A 23,319-nucleotide genomic window follows, 5' to 3' on the forward strand; every position below is an offset into this window, starting at 1 on the left:
TTTATCTTTATTAAGTATTTAAATCATGCCTTGTGAAAATTTAAAATAACTTTTTTGACAGCCATTACCATTAAAAGCTATTGCCAAAATAAACACTAGTTAAACAAAATTCACTAAGTGGCTTAGTATTACTTTTAATAAAGTTAAAAGTTTAAGCTGCTGAATTAGTTTATTGTTTAATGAAATGTTTTTCACTGGTATCTATTAGGACAAATTATATAGAGCATAAGTGAAATTACACCATAACCATTTGAAACATTGAGATTATTAGACCTGTTGACAACTTTACAAAACTAAGTATTAAAAGTACCATTAAAATCACTGACATACACATTTATACACTGCATTCTTGATACACTGTTTAATATAATACAGGAGAAAACATTACTGGCTACTTAATTTGACTAACGTATATACTGGACACAAAATATCTACTTATGGCTCTTTATTTATCACATCTGTACATCTTATCATTTTTGGATAACTACAGACATACTATATGATATACAAGTTTGTTCACAAAATCTTAGAAACAGTATTAACATTATAAATTTTTCACTGAAGTATGAGAGAACATTTCTTACAAGTTCTTTAACAATCATCTACAATAATGAAATCAAATAATTTAAGTTAGATCAGACCATTCACAGTGGACAGTAGTAACTGTCCCTCAATACTGAAAAGCAAAACAAACAAACAAAAGTTGATTCAGTTTGGGAATACTACAGTAAATGACATTACATTTTGATTTACTCAACAGAGAAGGAAAAAAATGAATTTGTTCCTAGTTGATAGAGATTTAAAGGTTTTAATTAGTAGATCTTATATTAATTCATGTTATGTATTTTTGTCCAGGTACTTCTTACACAGTTTTGAAGTGGGTGTATACTTATTTATATGATGTACTTCCTATGTAAGAGGATAACACAGACATATCAAACATGATAGCATTCTAGGAGTAGGACTTCAGTTATTGAATCCAAATCTGGCACCAAATTTTGTGTTCCTTGTCCTCTCCCAAATATCCTGGAGTACTATGTTTGAAACTGAGTTCATTTCCCACTAATTACAAGTTAATGGGATTAACGTTGCACATGTGTTCAAGTACCACTGATGTGTATTTTAAAAAGGTTTGTTTTTGGGTAAATAAAAGTAACTGTGAATAATGGAGGAACTTGATCAGTATGCCAGGTCTCTGTGAACCATTGTAAAGCCTTGTAACTCTACAGTTGAGTGAAGGTAGCTTATGCAAATCTTTTTAAATAATACTCTAACATCATGATAAAGTTTCTAACCAATTATATTTTCATACTGTAATATTGATAAAATATAACAGGATATTTTTGAAGGTTTCAAAATTGTATTGTGGCTATAATTCAGATACAACAGATATAATGCAAATAGTAAATTTCAGCAGACTGGTTTGATGGCTAACATTTAATGTTGAAGTATGTGATATTTTATTTTTTAATAACATAACTTAAAGCTATTTAAAAATGAAACCTCAGAATTTTTTTAAAAAATCAGTCATGAAAATTAAATCACAATGTAACTAATACTAACAAAAACAAACATGTACTTACTGCCATGTGAAGAATAGAGACAAATAACTATTAACATAACATTTTTACTTCCATTGTAAAGGCATTAACTCTAGTGGTATTTGGTGCATCATTTTGTGGTTTTGAAATTATCATATAGGAAAATGTTATAGGTTAAGATCTAAACCTTCATCAGGTGAGGACAAAAGTTATAGGTTAAGATCTAAACCTTCATCAGGTGAGGACAAAAGTTAAATGTATGAAACATACTATAATGGTTTCAGTGAAACAGCAATACCAAGTCCACCAGACACTTCACAACAACAAACAAGTATTGAGGGGATATTTTTTGTAGATAAATTGTTGCTATAACACAACTACATGTAAGCAGATTCACTACTGAAAAACAAAGAGAAGAAAAAGATGGTACTGCTGTCATAATACTGCACACTACCAAATAACTGCTTATGGCCACTGAAATTGCAAAAGTAGGAATACAAGATATAACATAGACATAACAAGTTTAAATATTAAAAAGCTGCTTGAAACAAATAATAGGAATGTTTCAAATATCTTTACTGGGTTAAAAAATAACAGAAAGACACAACCAATAATGAATTAAGATTCACTTTAACTAAAAACTGCTAATCTGTTCAATTTTGAAATTTTTGTCACCTTTTGTTTCCATACTTTTAATTTTATTCTTATAATTTTAGCAACATTCATTAAGGAATGCAATTTAATTTTCTTAATTTCTAGTTTTAGCTCTTCAGAGATAAAGTAGTTTCAGCTAATATCCATTTTATGTAAAAACATCAAGTTTGAATAATAACCTTGTACATATGTTCACTAAGCCCCAAATAAAAACTGTCCTTATTAAGTCATAAATTACAAAAGAGAATCAACTATTAGTCAAACTTATTAATATTCATTCCATAATTGTTTAAAGCTTTATAGGAAATATTTTATAATTACGGTACAATCTATAAAACATACCTTAAGCAGCATATAAATACTATAAAACATACCTTAAGCAGCATATAAATACTATAAAACATGTTCACAAAAATAAATAACAACCTTGATTGCAAAAGCTTATTTCTTCATATGCAAATGACAGATTCTTTAAAAGTACATTTTTTTACTACTTTTGTGCTGTAAATCTATATTAAGTATCATTTAGGTATAGTTTCCTGTTGTAATTTAAGAAAATATGTACAGCAATTTCTACTATCAAAAAAACAAAACACATTTGTTTAAAACTTCCACAAATACAAATAACACCAATAAGCAAAATCTATAGTTTGCTCAATAATGCACCACTATATATAACTTCCCATGACTTATTGAGAAGCTAACTCTTGTGAAAGGATATGTATGTTACCACAAGAACTGCAAACTAAAAATATTTGTACCCACACTAAAAGTTGGTCAATATGACTGCAAAGTTTATGAAGATTCACTGAGTACTTTTAGGTTTCATTATTACCTCTGAATACAAAACTATTCTTTTTATCTAGTTTTTAGTATGAAGTAAAAGTAATACTTAGGGTTCATTAATCTAAAAATGGATTAAAAAAAAAGAAAGTTAATCTGCAGTAGACAGGTAAATTGATGACTTCATGTTGTACTCCAAGCACTAGTAAAAGTTAATGAATCAAATCTTTTGGAGAGCAATAATTAATAGGAACTACTATTTCAGAGCACTTTATAAAAAATGACAAGAGAGAACTGAAAATTTGGAAACATTTTTTGTTGTTATACAGAGTGTCTGAAACATGTAACTGATTATGACACTTTCACAACCATTGGATTGGTCTCAATCAATTTCTGAAGAATGGGTCTCAAGAGCTCTAGACAGCTCAACGTGTGTGTGCAACGAAAAGATTTGAGACACCAAGCATCTGAAACAACAAACTTGGATCACTGACAATGACAAAAATATAACTTGCAGTGTTTAAAGAAAAATGGAAACACTATCTCCAAATTGGTTTTTAATTACATGGGAAGCATGTGAAACACATTCTGCAAAATTCGTTAAAGTACTTGTGGTTTTTGATTTTCAGACACCCTGTACTGATACATCAGTATTAAAATAAATAATTTCATTTCTGTATTATATTTTAATATTAGCAGAATTTATTAGCAAAGTGAGTATTAAAAGCATTTTGTGCACTATTCAGGTTATTCAACAAACAATCAGAGAGAATGTTTTCAAAAAAGTCATGTCATAATACACTTGTATATAATAAGTGCCATGTTTTACTGTTAAACAAGTAATTTTTAGTTTACCTTTTGCTCACATCAAAATGTTTATTAGAAGAATAATGCATTACTGGTTCTGTTTTATATAATTCAAATTCTGTATTTTTTTTACAAAGAATTTACAGTCAGAAAAGAAACTTTTCAGAGTATTGTATATAACTAGTTAAAAAGCATTTGAATGAGCAAAATTTCCTTAACAGCATTTTGTTTTCAGAATTTTTACAGCAATAAACTACTGATCATATTACAGTTACAACACTGTTCCTTAAACTATTTATTATTTATTCAATTATGCTTTCATAAATGTTTAATCTGTACACAACACATTCAAGTTCTCATAGCTGACCATAAAATCAGCATCATTGCACCAACTTAATACTACATAAACAGAGACAGCTTATAAGCTATTAAACATGGCAACAAATCTTTAAAATTAAAAACAAAAAGCTAAACTTAGAAGTTTTCATTTTTCACTAGAAGATTGAAATTTCCAGCATTCAGCCTGATGGAGGAGTTTAGTATTAATTTAGATCTACTTCTATGTAAAAAAAGAAATAAGAAACAAACATCTCATTATTTAAATGTAAGTGAAGAACAAGCTTCATAGTGCAGTAACAAGATGACACTTATCTTTCAAATTCCTCTCTTTTTCAGTACTGAAAACTGGATCTTTTTTAGATGACATATGCTTTGCACTGATGTTATCCTGCTGAGACTTTTCATTTTCAGATTTCTGTTGAGTTGTACAAGCCAGAGATGGAACATAGTTAAAGGGTGCAACTACTGCTGAGGCACGAGCAGCCACTGTCTTGCTATGAGTTGGAAAACCTAATGGTTGGTGATGAACACTAGATATTTTACTTCCTACATGAGTGGGAAGATGAGAGATTCCTTGATTCTGTGCATGGTGTGGAAAAGCATGTGGATTATATATATGATCTCTTAAAGACTTTTCCTCACCTCTTTCACCATGCTCTTCTCTGCCTTTACAATGAGATATTTTACTCACATACTGTCTGCTATTTGAATGTAATGACCTTCTTGTAAAATCACTGGCTCTAGTTCCCCCACCAACAGTTGTTTCTTTCCCAGTATGAGAACTAAAGTTAACATCTGAAGCCTGTAAATTTAGTTCTTTTATCCTCAACCTATCAGTATTCTTTGATGCATTTAGTTCTACATTACGATTTTTTCTGAAACCAAAAGTTGGCTGCTGAGAATTATGAAAATCTAGTTGATCTTTGGAGGGATATTTCTTATAAGTAGAACCTCTGTTAAAACCAGGAGCTTTGGGGATCATGGAAATAGATGATTGTGCCCTGAAAAGGAGAAAATTACATACAAATTTAAGAGAAATGTACAATTTCAAGAACACCAGAAATTAAACTTCTGAATTCAAAAATAAAAAAGTACAATTCCAATAAATTATGAAGAAACCTAACTTACACATTTTTCTTGCAATATAAATTATTGCAAACAAAATACTTGATGAAAGAGAAACAACTTGAACAATGAGCTCCTATACCACTAACAGGTGTACATCTTTGTTAAGATATATTGATTAGTTGTTAGAAGAGATCCAGAAAAACTATGGTGAAAAAAACCTCCATAACATTTAGCTAAACTAACAAACATTTTGCTATAATAAGAAATATCAGATGTAAATTTTAAGGACTAACTGCACTGTTAGGGAATACATACCTATTAGAATGTGAGGGGCTCTTCTTGTATATTTGTCTTGAGGAAGCCCTGTTGTTGTTACTCGATTCAAAAGAAGATTTCCTTTCTGCTTGCTTTACACTGGTTTTATTACTTTTCCTTAAGGATGCAATTTTACTTGTTCTTTCTTGTCTTTTATCAGGAATGCCTGTATGGAATGAAAGAGTTCCAATGGAAGAAGACGATGAATGACTGCCATTGCTACTTTGACTGTTTCTATTACTATCAGTACTAGAACTTCTACTATAGTTATTTGAGTCAGCAGGTTTATTTACACTTTGCCTATTCTCATTATGCGTGATTGAACCCTTTTTTCTAAAACTGTTTGACTTAGATTGTTGGTTTGGGTTAAGACCAGATGGGGCATACCTCAATGATCTAACTCCTACATCTTTAGTTTTGTTATTTTTCTTAAAGTTCTCACTTTTACAGTTGCTTCTTATTGTACTTTCTGATACTACTGACTTTGATGGAAACTTTTGCTCTTTTGCAGGTGATAGCAGTGAGGAATCACCAATTAATTCTTCTTCTTTTGTGAAAGTTCCTTGTTTAACTAATGGTTTCTGTGGTAGTATCTTAGCATCTTTCTCTTTAGTTTTTACCTCATTTTTAAAGGAAAGTCTTTCTTGACATCTACTTGAGGTATTTTTCATATCTTTTCCAACATCAACTTTCCCATCTTCAGAAATTTTAGAAAAATAACAACTCAACTGTTCAGGTTTAGGCACTGTCTGCTTGAAAGTTATTTTTTCTTGTGGGCAAGTGTTTTTCTGACATCCAGTTTTCTGAGGTGATTTCAGTGCTGATGATCTGGTTGGTTCCTCAAAAGACATAGGAATCCCTGTGGGCCTTTGTATTTGAGAATGATTAGCATTCTTTTTATCATTACTACCATAAGTTGTTCTTTTTGACATAGTTGGAAGCAGGGATTTGGTGATTTTTGACATAGTTTGTTCTAATTTTCTTTCTTTATTTTCTCTTATCTGCCTAGTAGTCTCCTTGTTTAGTGGTCTAATAACACTTGGTTTTTTAAGACTTTCCTGCTTCATAGGTTCTTCTTTACTGACCTCCAATTCTCTCATATGTTCATCATCAGAATCATTGGAAACCAATGATAAAGTTTCATCTTCCAGCAAATTATCTTGAAATTCACTTTCATCACAGGTTACTCCATCATCTTTCATTTCATTTAAAGTAAAAACAACCAAATTTGCATTGACTTTTAAAGCCTCAGCCTCTACCTTTGACATGCAAATATCAGAGTTCAAGTTTTCGTCACTTTCTTCATTAACAAGTGTTGCCTCATCTACAGACATAGATTCACATTCATCAAGAACATAAGTCAAATTTTCTACACTTCCCTGTTCATCATTTTGTAAAGAATACAACTGTGGAGCTTTCAGTGTTTCAGTAGAAGGAACAGGTGTGTCATTATCATCTCTTAGATCATCATTATCAAACTCAGTGTCAGAGGTAAAGGTATCTAAATCTAATTCAGTGTTATCTTCTGCTGTCACTTCTGTAATATCTTGATACACTGTTGGAGGTTTTACATGATCTATTAACTCGGAATTGCAGCCATTGCTTCCTCTCATGATACTGCTCAACTCTTGAGAATAAACTTGAACAACACTTGCTGCAGCATTCAAACGGTTGCATATATCACTTTCCTTTGTGCATTCCATTGACTGAGTTTTTGATTGAGCTGGGTTTTCCAACACATCAGAATTAATGCTATTGAGACTTGAACAACTTACTGTAAGTGATAAGTCATTCATGAAGGATGGAGGATTAATATTTTCTAAAACCTCAGAAACTGTACTTGCTTTCATACTGAAGTTATCTACAGAATCTGTCAACATCGCATCAGAAGTTTCATCATCATTGTCTGAACTTCCAAAGAATGATTGTTCAGTAATTTCATGCCTTTCTGATCTTTTTTTACTTCTGTGTTTTGTTTTAGCTTTCTCTGCATTAATAGAGCACTTAACAGCAACATCAGAGTATTCACTACTGGTCATGCTTAAGGATCCTATATCAACAAATATAGATGGAGGTTTTGCATTCTCTAGGTCTGACATACAACTAATGCTACTTTCGGTCAGGTCAACTTGTAATTCAGATTCTACTTTTTCTATAACCTTCTGGGCCTCAAACTGAAAATCAGTTGAATCTTCAATTTTTAATGTTTCCACGTATTCTGGATTATCAACCATCTTACAAACCTGTTTTGAAATAATTTGTTTCTCTTGAACATATTCATCTTCTTTTCCTTTTTCATCCACTGTTAGAATTTTTACCAAATCCATACTATTCTGCATTTCTTTGACATTCAGCTCAGTCTTTTCATTTTTGTATTCCTTTGACAATTTTCTATAATTTTCACATGCATGCAGTAGTGCTTGCCCAGAGTGTGAAACTTGTTCTGAAGAATCAGCACTTAAAGAACTCCCTGAAGAACCAACAGGAGTTCCTTCAACATTATAGCTTTTTGCAGTTTCTAGACATAATCTCTGTGTACCATAATCTTCCTCTGATGACAGGTAACCATTCTGTTTTATTCCTGCCATTATTCCTTCTTTCTCCTTAGAGATTGACAAAGATTGTGATTCTACAACATTATTTACTATTGCAGGATTTTGTATCAGATCATCTGGAATTACTTGTTTGCTTGCTAGATGTGTCATACTTTCCATTTTCTTTGTTGCACCTAAAAAAACAAACAAAATTACATTTATAAGTTAATTACTAATGTTTATTTTAACTGCTATATAGAATAAGCAAATACTCTTTCAAATTATAATGTTCAAATTTAATTACAATATTCACAAACACAGATATTCTGTGTAATGTTTATTCTACTAACCACCGACCTACTTATTACAGTTCCTGTAAACTAACAAATGTTTTTATAAGTTATAATAGCTCCAAGTTTATAAAACAGAAAATGCAACATGCATATTAAGTAAGCATAATATATGAATTTTGAAGCTTCCAAACTTGTTAGTATTCACCTGGTAGTTAGGAGCATATCTAGAAGTTAATTCTGTATACCTTTGGCAGTTTAGTTTTCTATCAACAGTATTAAGGATTCACATTTATTCTGACAAGAAGAACATCTTCAACATCTTTATAAAATCAAGTCAATTAATATTATAAAACTATTAGCTGCTGACTTCTGTCTGAAATAAATCATGGTATTACTACACAAAATAAAAAGATACTATAAAACAGTACTACTGAAGATTTAGTCTAAATAATATATGAATGAACACAAGCATTGGTCACTTTGTTACCTTTATAATTTTCTGCACTGAGGGAAATATGAGAATTTCTCTGGAAGGTTGCAGATGTTCCTTCCACTGCATAATCTTGAGGTGACTTCAAGCAAGATTCAAAATAAGTTTCTGAAGATTCACTTAATTTTGAAGGATGACTTTCATGGATATGAAGTAGATGGGGATCGAGATTTTTTTCGTGAACTCTACTGGTGTGACGTGTATTGTTCAGACAAAAGTAATCAGGTTTAGGTGTCACTTGTTCAGAACACACATACAGTGAATCTTTTGATTCATTTGTTTCCAAGCTTAAAGTTCCAGGTTTTGTAAGTGTGGCATGAGTTGCTATTAAATTTTTATCTGAAATGCTAGACAGTTTCAACTCTGAATGTGTGGAACAACTTTTACCACATGCACCATTAACAGCTTCTGAAGAAAGAGATGATTGTTCTTTAGATACTCCAGACTTAATGTGTTGGAATAAAATATTATCGTTATCATCACAAAAAGCACTGTCATCAGACTGGTTATTATCATTTAAAATACTGGATGAATTACTACTTTTCTCTTTATTGCTAGTAGGAACAGATATCTCACTTACAGATGGGACTTGGGAGAGATTTGAAGAAGTGTCTTTCACAAATTTTGGAGAAACAGAGAAAAGGTCAGAAGGTTTTTCACCAGATTCAGCTGTGCTAGTGACATGATGATCAAGTTTAGTGTTATTTAATTTAATAGGTATATTACTCATCTTTGGCTGAATAAGTGATGAACTTAAGTTATTGACTTGCTTTTGAAGTTTGATGTTTTCAATATTCAAGCTATTGTTATTACTTGGTATTTCAGAAGTAGTGCTTAATCCTTGAATATTCATCTCACTGACAATATGATCATAAATTTCCTTCTTTTCTACAGCAGAGATTGAATCTTGACATTTCAAATGTTGAGTAAAAGCATGCTGTGTGGTGGTGAAAATATTTATTGCATCATTGTCAAATGACTGACACAAAAGACCATTAACTTCTATGTTCTGTACCTCAGTTGTTTCTTGTTTAGAAGGTAGCAACCTATCATCATTTGTCATGGAATCAAAGCTCAAAGTTGTGTCTCTGGAAACTTCAACAGGAATTCTATCAGGAGACATCTTTACCCCTTTCCCAACAATTATTTCATTTTTGTCTTCATGGTTTTGTTGGTAAATAGTTGTTGCATTACACAAAAAGGAGAATTTTGGTTTAGAACTGGTCAATACTTCTAAATTAGGATCTGGAAATTTCTTTGGTTGGTTAGAAACTGGTTTTCTTGTTGAAAGAGAAGTTAATGATATAGTTTTAGTTGAGGAATCTGGAAACTTGTTAGGAGAAGTCACTTTACTCATCTTATGACTGAAATAAAGAAATAACAAAACATTATGAAAAACTATAAGGATATTATCCTTTCACAACAAAAATCACAGATAAACAATGTATTTTGGTTCTTTTTTAATACTTTTGTCATGGTTCTTGAGAGAGATGTGGTTTCAAACTCTGTGTGTTCAGGCCTTTTTCTGTGCTTGTGCCATCATGGGTGGTTATTCAGGTATCAAGAACTTATTGCAAAGTTTCTCTCTCTATATTTTATTATTTGTTCTGAGTAAGTGTTGTCATCTCTATGGCTGTTTAGCTTAAAGGTATAGATATCATTAATCTGTAACATTGAAGACATCATCATTGACAGTATTTCATTTGAGGAAGTGAAAGTTGTAGTATCTGGACTTTAAATTATTTAACTTGAACATCTTTTTTCTGATTTACTAGCATTGACGTGTCTGAAGATTTCATGCCATTCCTGATTTCTAATATTTCTATCTAATAATCTTCTTCTTTTGAGATTATTTGTCAAGTATGAGTAGCCATTTATACTATGGTTTTACTGGTTCCTCCAATAAAAAACTTTGTAACTGATTTCTATTTTGATTTCTTCATAGTTAGGCTGTTTCACTTTAATTAGCATGTATCTTGGACTTGTTTAAGGATTTTACATAGAAGAATTTGCAAAAAATTCATTACCTAAGTTAAAGTTCAGATTTGAGAGAAAAGGATGTGGAATTTTCATGAATTCTAGATTCATTGTTCAGTTTTAAGGGCTGAAACTGTGTGTCTTTGCATTTCTTGAAACTTACAGGGTAGTTTTGGAATAAGAACATCTTAATTAAGAAGATTTCTTCAAGTTTGTTTTGGCTGCATATATTTCTGAAACATTCACAAATAATTTAAACAGTTATAAATTTTTCTAACCGAGTTGAATGAATACAAAAGTTACATACCAGGTTGGAGTATACTGTGTCGATGAAGTATTAGTATTGAAAATACCTTTGTAATGTGATAACCTAAACAGAAGACTATCTATAACAACTTTTTTTTATAAGCTTCCAATTTCCTAAAGCTATACACATGATTTACAATTAAAAAATAACACAACTTTACTGGTCTTAGATATCCTTAGCTACTGAAGTGAATGGTGCCTTTATACAAAATGTAACTCCCAATCCACTGAGTAATCTTCAGTAAAACAGAAAATTATCATATACTTTGAAAGATGGAGTCAGAAACAGATCTATGATAAAAAACCAAGAAGAAAAATAATAAAACTTCAAAAAGATTTTCCAACCAAACGGGTAATATGCATCTTTATCGTAATTGCAATAATATATAAAAGCTACTCAACCTACAAACGTGCAATGTAAAAATCAACACCACAATAATGTTAAATACAATATTAAGTTTTAAGATTAAAAGAAGAAAACAGAGAAGATTACATAGAAGAAAACACCCAAGATCTCCAACCACAGTAAAACAAAGAATAATGCAAGGTAATTATTAACAAAGTTTCTTGATCAAATAGTAACCAGCACAATGAAGAAATTGGTAGAAACAGAAACATTACAGAATGGGTTTATTACAAAATTATTATGTGATCAAATTACTGCCACAACATAATCTTAGACAACACATATCATCAACTGATACCAACATTAAAACCTGGAACAATTTTAAAAAATGAAAGGTGGAAAAATAAACAAAAAAACATTATTCAATAAAACATTCCAACAACTTCAATAAAAATCAAGATATAAAGATTAATAATGTTTGGACTTAAATTGTCTCCAAATAATGCATGACAAAGAACAATAATGGATGGCCTATTTCTAAAACACATCACAGTCACAGCAATGGGAAACTTCCTAGACCGGGGGTAGGAGACTCTATGGCCACTGACCACATATAGCTAGTGGATAGCACAATTGTGGCCAGCTCGAGTTTAGGAATCAACTTTTTCCATCATTTATTTTTTTTTATTGCAAATTTGGTAATCAGCAACTGCACTGCCTCATGTCATTGCTAATGTCATATGCTTCATCACTGCCACAGACTCTGCCCATTTTGTAACATTAGTCTGGTTTAGAGGTTTTTTATCAGGTGTGCATTGTTTTGCATGCACTTGCAAACATATTTTTATTGTGCAACTTTCAAATGTTTAAATATATTTTGTTTTTAACCCCATAATATGGATAATTCAAAATCAAAAGAATCCAGATGATGGTAAAGACAATTTAATTGATTCTGGCATTACTGCCAAAAATAGAATTGCATATGACTGGAAAAATGTGAAACAAGAATTGAATGAAAGTTAGGAGTTGAAATTTGCAGTTATTGAAGTAAATAATAAACCAGTGTATCTTTTGTGTAACAAAGTTTTTAGGAATAATAAAGCATACAATTTTAAGCAACACTTTAACAATTTTCACAACTAATTTGATGTAAAATTTTCAGTTGATAGCAGAAATCATATGAATGAAACTAGCCATCTGAAAGCACAACTTCATGAACAAAAGGGAGGCCTAAAAAGAGTTTTATCATCGACAGAACTAGTTACATTAGCTAGCTATAAAGTAGCTTGGATTCTAGCTTAAAAAAACAAAAATCTGATGCTTAACTAGTAATAGAAATATTGATTGTGGTCACTGAAATTCTGTTGGAGAATTATGGTTCAAAAATAAAAGACAATATTCTTCAAAAGATAAATAATTTGCAATTAAGTCAAAAAACATTTGTCCGCAAAATGCTAGAGTTAGAGAAAGACATAGAAAATCAGTTGCTTGAACAACTAAAAGACTTTGTATTTTTTTTTAGCACTAGATGAGTTAACAGATGTTAGTGACACTGCACAGTTGATATTTTGCATTCAATATGTAACTTCAGATCTTCAAGTGAGGGAAGAAATGCTTGGCCTTTGTGGATTACGAGATTGAACATGTGGAAAGAACATTTTTGTAAAATTTCTTGAAATGTCAAGAAAATTCAATCTAGATTTAAAAAACTGATTTATATCACAACATACGGTGCTACTACCATGTCTAGGGCAAAATTCAGATTTGTGCTCTGATGTCTAAAGTGATGAATTGAAACATTTGATGGACATTGTTGTAAAAATTGTGAATTATATTAAAAGTGGAAGCTCTCTCATCCATCGACAGTTTTTTGAGTCTTTGAAGAAAATTAGTGATTGTACTTTTGATGATCTTACTAATTTTGCAAATGTAAGATAGTTAAGTAGAGGAAAAGTCTTGGAATGATTTACTTCCTTATTTCCTCAAATAAAGGAGTGTCTTGTTGAAAAATTTAAGATTGAAAATTTCCCTGAAATTGTAACTTTGTCATGGCAGAGTTATTTGCACTTTCTGTGCAACATGATGGCTCACTTGAATAATTTGAATACGAAGCTTCAGGGAAGAGGTAAAATAAAGCAATCAATCACAGTCTATTCATAATTTCAATTAAAGCTAAACCTCCTTGCAGAACAATTACAAAAGAATGATTTGATACATTTTGCAAAGTTGAATAGTATTTTTAGAAAATAATAAGGACTATGATTTCTCTGATGCTAAATATGATCTCTATATAAAGTGAATCAAAAATCTTTCTCAAAAATTTGAATCACGTTTCTCTGAATTTGAAAATTTGAAATTGATATTTGACTTTTTGCATGATCCATTTCAATTTGACTTAGGAAATTTCAGTAAAGAAATTGCATCTTTTTTGTCTTTGGATGAGTGTGGATTTGAAGATGAGATGTTTACCCTGCAAAGTGTAGAACACATAAAAGGTAAACAAAAATGTTTTATCAGAGAGATGTGGCTCACTATTCTGATAAATGAGTCTTTCAAATTTAAAGATAGCAATTTCAAAATTATTTTCCATGTTTGGATCCACATGGGTGTGCAAGTCAACATTTTCTCCACTAGATTTTCTCAAGTCTGGATACAGATCTCAGCTTACTGACATAAGTTTAGAGGCAGAGCTAAGATCCTCACTGAACGTAGATATTAAGTCAAATTTCACAAAACTTGTTGATGAAAACCCCCATCAATTTTCACACTGAAGGTTAATTGAAAGGCAATTATTTTGATTAAAATAACATATTTCAATCTCTTTTTTGAACAGTGTGGCCAACATTGTTTTTGTTAGCCCCAGTTGTAGCCACTATGAAAAATAAGTTGCCCACCCATCCTAGACTCTAAACAAATACTCAGCATCAAATCTACATGGCTAATATAAACACCTATAATACAGAAACATCAACAGTAAGTGTTGCCATAAATATAGAATCCATAGTACTTCAAGAATTAAGGAGAACAGCCAATAAAAAAAATATCAATGCTAAATGTTCTTAGTTGCCTCTAATATCAGTTTCAAAAATATCTATTGTTTTAAGTTAAATTTTAAATAAAATTTCCAGAATATAGCTTATTTGGAAATAGACTTGTGAATAAAAACAGAAAAATGCTACTAAAATCTTAATACAACTTTCTTTCTACAGTATTCTCTCTCTTTTGTTTTAGTACAGACATTGATTGTACAAATAAAGCTTTAATGCAGTATTATGATTACCTTTTTAACTCACAAAATGTTTCAAAACAGAAATTGAACTAAATGCTGATCTTGCAGCATTTAAACAGGATATTTTAACATAAAATATTTCAGTGTTAAAAAATTAAACATTTTTTTCTCTTTTCAGTACAAAATTTAAATACCAATGTTTCTTATAAATATTTTCTAGACTAAATATACATATCTCACATTCACTAGAATTCAACTTCAGTTACATTTTTTTTAACAGATACAGATATCTGTATGTAAAAACGGCTCATTTTCTCAACCCAAACAAGCCGTTTTTACATGTATATTTCTCTACCAGTGGGTTTTCTCAACATCACAGATACAGATATCATCACTCATAATAAAAAGCCTTGATATAAAAGAAAGATATTTTCACTTGATAAACAACAAATGTCTGGAAACCAGTGTGATTTTTTAAAACTTTTTTCACAACTCACTTGTTAGACAAAATAAAAATTTGCCCATTTGTTCATATTATTATTGTCCCACAGACCAACAGCAGACCTAAATAGACATACTATGCACCTCCTGTAGTTGTGATGGAAAATTCCCCCACTTTTAAGGTGGTGATTGAGAATGTATTACAGAGTAGTACCTAATTGAAATTCATTTGAACTTCCAAGGAATTTAAAATTATAACAGGCAGACTTACTTGAGAGGGAGGGAACTGGAGAAAGTCATAAGAGCTATGATTAATCAAAACTTGAGTTCTCATGCTGGATGGTAACAACCTAGACCACAACTGAAAATACGGTCAAGCAAAATTGAAAGAAATCCAGAATCAGAGTACACTCATTTAACTGGATTCAAAAGAAAATGAGTGAATAGGTTGAGACTCATAAGACACTGGAACAAATGAAGACACTTAAAAAAAAAATACATTATTTTCAGTAAGGTACTTCCTTGCCTTCCCAGTCCTTCAAATAATATATAAACAAAGGGGAGCCAGATTACGTCTATCTACCCATAGAAATAATCACATTCTCAGGCATAATCACAGGTAGTAGTAAACAAGTAACCAGGGCCAGAGTGCAATGCACTGGCTTGTACTTGCAGTAGAAGATTTTCAGAGGATTACATCAGTAAGAGCTAATAACTCAGCATGTCTTGAGGCCAGGGCCTCCAACATCCACATTCAACAAGGCCAGTAAGGTCAGAAGCCATCAAGAAAAAAATCAAAAAGACCTAGACAGATCCAACAATAAGTTTTATAACTTGAGAACAGTAAAACAAGAACATCAAACAGATTAGTAGCAATGTTTAGGGCCAACATGGAACTTGTTGGTCTATCTCAACTATTCCATCCTTTAAGCCAAACTATTAATAACATATATTTAAAAAAAATCTTAAAGCTAACCCTTACCATTCATATACTTAAAGATTTTCTTAAACTCACTTAAATTTACTGCCTCCACAACATCTGAAGGCAAACCATTCTAAAGACCAACCAACCTGTTAGAAAAATAAAATTGTATTAAGCTAAAGATGACTTTTATTCTTCCAAAATTTATACTTCTCCCTTCACTGTTAAGTATGAAAAAAAGATGATGTATCAACACTATTAATTCCCTTTACAATCTCAAACATCTCCATCATATATCACTAGCTCTTATTTTTTTCAAGAGAAAACAATCTGAAATATTTCAACTTCTCTTCCCATGGCAACCTATCCATTCCAGGCACCATTCTGGTAACCTTTCTTTGAACTCTTTCCAACAATTCAAACTCTTTCCTAAGGTGAGGGGTCAGTGATCTATATAATGAAATTATAACCTTTTGGACTTGTATTTAACATTTCTGTAGATGCAACCTAAAATCCTGTTTCCCTACCACTAGCAACAGCACACTACTTGGATGGCTCTAAAGACTGATCAATTATTAAACCAAGATCCCTTTTTCTCATGACACTGTTAAGCTTATTTCCATCCAAAATATTAATTCAAATTATAACACACATGCATTATCTTGCATTTATTATAATTAGAATCAATTTGCCTAACTCACTAAATGATCTAAATCCTTTTGTAAAGTGGCAGCATTCTCTTCACAGATAGCAACAATCAAGACCTTAATATCATCAGCAAATGTAAGTAATTTATTGACAGTTATTTCACCTATTTCATTGATGTAACTATAAAAAAAATCAAAGGTCTTCAGACTGAGCCCTGAGGTACACCACTCATAACATTAATCCAGTTTGATTGAACTCCATTTGTAACAACTCACTGCTTTTTTCTATCCAGCCACTCTTCTATCCAATTTGCTAACTTATTCCTCACACATATAAAGGTAATTTTTTTCTACAAGCCTTTTATGTGGGACTGTGTCAAATGTTTTCTGAAAATCCATATACACCAAATATACACTCTTACCCTCTTGTCTACATAAGCAGTACCTTTTTCAAAGAACTTCAACAGATTTGTAAAGCAAGATTTTCTCTTAGAGAAACCATGTTGACTATCCAGTAACATTCTAAACTTTCTTAAATGACTTTCAAAGCATCTTTTATCAGACTTTTCAAACCTTTCCCACACTGATGTAAGACAATGCTCAGGGGTCTATGAATGAATAAGAAAACAAATTAGTAAAAGAGCTCTCCATCTAGATTCAAGCTATGAAGCTGGGAGACATTATATTAAAAATGATCATCTCATCCCTGATATTCAGAATGCTATACAAGGATGTGCATGAAAGTTAAAAAAGATACTTGCCAAGCATCAACAGCCACCAGATGGCATCCACTCTGTCCACTTGCAGAAGGCATTGATCATCAAATAACTCTAAGTTCATAAATCCATTGAAAAACCAATGGGTGGCACGTCCACTCTGTAAGAAGGAGGTGATGACCTCAAGACAGGGAGTCAGCCAAAAGTTTATTACATCAGGAATACAACAAGTTTGAAGGTAAACATATTGAAAAAAAAACAGATAAGTAGAATAACTGCAGCAAAAGAAAAGCTGCAACAATGAATATCGCACTGATTTTTGATGCAAGTTATCACAGTAGAGTCGTCAGCATAAAATAACACAGAATGGGGTAAAGAAGGAATAAAAACTCAATACAAGTATGCTGAATAGTTTAAAGTTCTAAAACAATGATAGCTGCTGCTCCTTAATGAGTCCAAGAATCATAATGATATTAATTAACCAACACAGAAGCCTTAATTATTGAAATACATCTATGAAAAAATAAGTCAAGAGAAAGAAAAGGAGATTGTGATATTTTGATAATGTGTTTGAATTCAGATGCCACTTACGAGCAATGTCCCATTGCAGGTAATATCTATAACTATGCCTAAAGAAAATGACTTTATTCACAAAGCAGAAAGGAAAGTTTGGTGGATTTAGTGCAAGACAGAAGAGTATGAACAAGAGAGGCCAAAGTTAGAAACACCCTAGATGATGAATGAACTATTTCCTAAACCATATTAATCCAAAAATCTCAGATGTAGCATATGGTGTGTTGGTACTAACTGATATTTGGATGTGGATAATCCATCCAAGAGATGTAGCTAATCATGTGGTCAAATGAATGTGTGCAAGAGAGTGAGTGGCAGAAAGAATCATAATCAGCCAAATGTCTGTGCAATGGCAAAAATGAAAGTCAAGGTACAGAACAAGACTATCAAAAGCTTTGACTACCTCACAGAAAACAAACAGAGCCAAAGCCAAGCTGAATGGAAAGGCAGTAAACTGACAAACCATCTTCTGATGGCAAAAATTGAAGAAAATGACATCCTGACAGAAGAATAAGTATACTACCTTTGCCATTCAATGGCCTCAAAGACATTTCAATAATATCTTCATGTTTTCCTGTTTTAAATGAGTTGTATCCACATAAAGATTGAGCTAAGACAGGTCTCCAATACAGAGGAAACAATATCAGAGACTTCAACCTCTCCATCCCACGCACTATTCTGGTAACCTCTCTCTGAACTCTTTCCAATAATTCAAACTCTTTCCTAAAGTAAGGAGTCAGTGACCTATAGAATGAAATTATAACATTTTTTGACTTGTATTCAACATTTCTGTAGATACAACCTAAAATCCTACAAAGAGATAGGAGTAAAATGCAAGAACTTGAAAAATGTGATAAATGATTTCTACCATTCTTTCACAAAGATGCAAAAAATCCTGAGTCAAATTGTAAGGAAACAGGATCAGAAGAAAGAAGAAAAATAAACATAAGGGAAGGACTCAATGAATGATCTAATATTTGATATTTACACACACAGAGGAAAGGCAGTAAAAATGTGAACAACTAAAATGTTTCAATCTCTTAAAATTCTGAATAAACTAAAATGTCACCATATGCTCTATAGTTGTAGAAGTTAAAACTTCCATTATATTATTAATAACTGTGTAATCTCTTCCTCCTTTACATGATATGTATCTTATGATAAAATTATCTATGTAAACAAAAGTGCTTGTGTTGAAATGACTTTTCAATTATTGCTTTTTTCCTTTATGTATCAATAAAGTTGCATAACATTAGGTTTTGTTATTCTTAAAGATTTAGATTAATATACAATTATTACTCTAATTTTTAATCAAATTATAAAAATTCTGACCTGGAATTACTGACAAAAGTATTTTTGTCATTTTGAAGTGAATTTTGGTGAGGGGAACTCAAAGAGCTGGACCTTAAAAACAATACTTCAGTCTCTTCAGAAGAGTTGACATTTTCCACAGTCTTCATAACTTAAGTAAATGATTTAAAAAGAAAATTAAATTATAAATCAAAAATACAAAAACTATTCAAACTGTAAAGTTCTTTTATACTCATTCATAGGTAATATGATTCAACATGAGCTCCTTTCATGCATTTTTTAAAAACAAAGCATCATCAAAACATTTTAAAAAATGCTCAAATATTTGATCTTTTTACATTTCAGTCAGTCAATCATACAGTGATTTTGCTGTTCTTAATATAATTATACATCTGTTCTAAAAATGTTTAAGTCCTGTCTATTTTTCAGCATATCAGATTATTTCAAAGTATATTAAAAATAGCATAATAATGATATAAAACTCTTTATAGATATTTTTGTTACAGGATTAGAAATATTTTCTTTAATGTAACCTTTGACTTGTGATATTAACATGTTTAATTAAAAAGAACAATTGAAGCTCTTGAGAAAATTTTAAATTTCATTCAAAATTTTAACCACAGAAAAAAAGAATACTTATTGCTCTTTTCAAGTAAGCTAATGACATAACATGAGGCAGCTATTTTACCTTTAGAAGCAAAAAAAACACAAAGAATAAAGTAACATTAATCTTGTACTTGAACATTTAAAAAGGTATTATACACATAGCAGAAAATTAAAGTGATGTTTACTTTATTATTGGCCTGTTCTTGTTTGTTTAACATCTTAAAAACAATTAACACTTTTAATATCCTTTTACTTAATGTTAACTTTGGTATGGCAATTAATCCTTTAACATTAAACACAAATAACTTAAACCACATAAGATTTCCCATTTTATAGTCTGATTTATTTTTCTGGTAAAAATGTTTGTTAAGCAAAAACAAAAAAATTCTATCTCTGGATAGATGTGGAACTTTTTCATACTGAAACAGATCTGTCTCATCTTTTATATATTTGTACAAATTAGACAATTTCCCACATCTAGCATGATTCAGTATATTTCCAGTTCTCTATCTAATTCCAGAAGTGATATTCCTGACACAGATCAGATTTTCATTTTTTTGTGTGTAAAGAAACACTAAGGCAATTAAATCTAAATTCCAAACAGTATTACAAATTGCCTTAGAAAACATGTATATAACAGACTGTATTTGGTATTTGATAAATCACAACTAAAATTCTCTCAGCTTAATAGCAAAAAAAAAAATAAGAAATTAAACTAAATATTTTTAAATAAATGTGCTACCAAAAATCACTAAAATATAACATCAAGTCAAAACCACAAAGACAAGGCAACAATATGTAGTTTCGTAATCTACTTTATATTATAAATAATTTAAAATTTTATGAGCATGCTGTTAGAAAAGTTCATCTACACTGTTTATCTGAAGATTCTTTTTCTCTGCTTATAACCCTAAGTGATAAAAAAGACAGAACTAACAAGAAAGCTGGACAGACACAAATCACTCTTTTATACTACCAGAGCATTTATAAACAAAAGTTAAACCAAAAATCAAGATTATTTTACTTGACATAAATCATATGTGAACCTCCATGTTTTTCTTTTTGCCAAACTTGCTTTCTTAAGATTCTATTATAGTAATTAAACAACGAATTTTAGTGGTATAGTGAAGTTTCAAAAAGTCATAATTTTCATAAGCTGAAAATGTATTCCTGAAAGGTAATTACTTCTCTCACAAGATTAGTTATTTTTGTCAAGTGCTGCCCTCTATATGCAACCTTTCTTCTTTACTCATACCATAAGCCTTGCACACTCCCCTTGTTAGAATTAGTACATTCCAATGTGTCTCTTATGCAAATTATCATGCATCATCTATTAACCAATAGTAGCATGTGACTCCTTCTAAATTCCTCTACCAAACCTTCACTTTTAAGTTTGATGGAAGATGTGAGCACCAGAGAAGCGGGGAAAAAGGATGGAAAATGTGAGTAGAGGATACTATCTATCGGTAATACATTTTTAGTACAACAGAATTATAATTTCAGATATGGTACTTAGCTCCTTTTGCAAGATTACCTCGAATCCTACATTGAGAAGGAGGAGGAACTAATGCTTGTACCTACAGAAGCATTTGAAGGATACCCCTGACCACAAGAGAAAGATATCTGTATTTTAGAGAAAAAGGACTGCACCACTTCTGAACCAGGTATAATCTTGGACTGAGTGTAGAAATTTGTAATACACAAGAACGGAAATTGCAAGACATAGAGTGGCTAGGATGTGTTGGACCATACTCTGCAAGTCAACTACATCCAAAACCTCCTCTAGGGTGGTACTGACATCCACTCAAGGGTAGGATGAGGATCATATCATCTTCACTTCCAACTGAAGAATTGTGTATTACACACAAGGATCAATACCTTACAGCAATCCAGGACTGGCCATCTGGCACTGAGAGAATGAATTCAACTTGTGTGACAACTTATGCTAATTGGTTCACTCAAATCCAACACTTCCATGCTGGGAACCAATGTCCACATGAAAGTAGGGTGAGGGCTCCCATTCTAAAGGGGAATTGCATATGCAACAGATTAACTCAACTGTATGTGTAAATAAATAGTACAAAATATGTCAACCAGTTCAGTAGTGCATAAAATGTAAGGAGGCAACATAAGCTTGTAAGATGATGAATAAACTCCTGTGGATGTGGATATTAGTAAACAATACAAGGAGTCACTTCATCCAGGAAGGTAACAGATCATTTTTTGTGATAGTGCAAGTAGTAGCAGATTGCTATGCTGCACCTACATCAGCAGAACAACAACACTCTACTCTTGACTGAAAGATCATAGCCAACATTTTAATGAAAACCATTCAGGAGGAAGCCTCCATGATTCACAAACCCAATGGTTCGGAAATGAAAAATGGTAAGAACTTCCATGCTCAAATTCTGTCAGCAGACCAACACCATAAGACCTTTCACTTGTGCTGGTAAACTGCAGTGGAAGATGGACAAATGGAACTAGTTAACAGGATGCAAATCAAATCATGAAGCCAGATTTCCTCACCAAGAACTAGACAAAAGCCATGCATGAAGATGCAGAACAGGAAAACTGGAATGAAGGAGATGAAATCAAGACATGAAAAAGGGAGAGAAACAGAGGAAGGTGGTGATGAGAGGTGAATTTTGGAGCCTCAGAAGCCAGGGTTGTGCTGGGCAATGGGGTAGAATCAGGAGGATTAGACATGAAGTACAGTGTACCAAAGAAATCACCCTACAAAACAAATGAATTGAAGGGTACACATAAATGTATTTGTGAGACCAATCCTGGCTGAAGGCATTGACAGCCAGAGCTTGTGGAAGCAGGAGAGGGGATTTAAGTTGAGGAACTTTGTATCAAGGCCAGTAGCAAATGCATCCAATTGAGGGCAAAGGAGGCAAATGTCTCTTAAAAATGATCTAATAAACACTATATTGGATAACTAGTACAGCAGACTGACTCTTAGGAAAGGTAAAAGAGAAATGGTGGCAGAAAGAGGATACTATGCAAGTTTCCATTATTTATGAAATATCCATTGCAGGGATCTCATGTGGACATAACAAAAGGGGACCTATATGGTCATTGTAGACTGCATCCCCAAAGGCAACAAAACCTCTTAAACAGTATGTGAACAATCTAAGAGGAGTAATGAACTAAAAATTCCACAGAACTGAGGCATAAAGGAGAAGAGAGAACTTGGCTGTTGTGGAACTTAAAGACCCCCAAATACACCAAATATGAAATGAATTGAAGGATGGCCTCTCCAACATTATCAACTATCCCATTCAGGTTGCTACAGAAAGGAGTTGCTGAGTGTGGTTGGTCAATTCCTGCTCATAATGATCTAGAAGTATCCATGTAATGATAAAACCACAATCACAGAGTATTAATAGGGAGACCAAAGGCTCAAAATACATGACAG

At 31.8% G+C, this 23,319-nt stretch overlaps 1 protein-coding gene across 2 annotated transcripts in view; it reads right to left on the minus strand.

The window, feature by feature from the left end:
* Positions 1–434: 434 nt before the first annotated feature.
* LOC143236692 (uncharacterized) overlaps positions 435–23,319 on the minus strand; it is a 67,329-nt gene continuing 44,444 nt past the window's right edge. For both annotated transcript variants that reach the window (XM_076475103.1, XM_076475105.1), the window contains 4 exons: positions 19,314–19,443; positions 8,822–10,188; positions 5,508–8,235; positions 435–5,125 (listed from right to left, as the gene is read on the minus strand). In XM_076475103.1, the coding sequence (XP_076331218.1) occupies positions 4,408–5,125; positions 5,508–8,235; positions 8,822–10,188; positions 19,314–19,443 (4,943 nt within the window). In that variant the 3' untranslated portion in view covers positions 435–4,407. The remainder of the gene's footprint in view (positions 5,126–5,507; positions 8,236–8,821; positions 10,189–19,313; positions 19,444–23,319) is intronic.

The sequence above is a fragment of the Tachypleus tridentatus genome, chromosome 13 (assembly GCF_004210375.1).
Source record: "Tachypleus tridentatus isolate NWPU-2018 chromosome 13, ASM421037v1, whole genome shotgun sequence".
Lineage (NCBI taxonomy): Eukaryota > Metazoa > Arthropoda > Merostomata > Xiphosura > Limulidae > Tachypleus > Tachypleus tridentatus.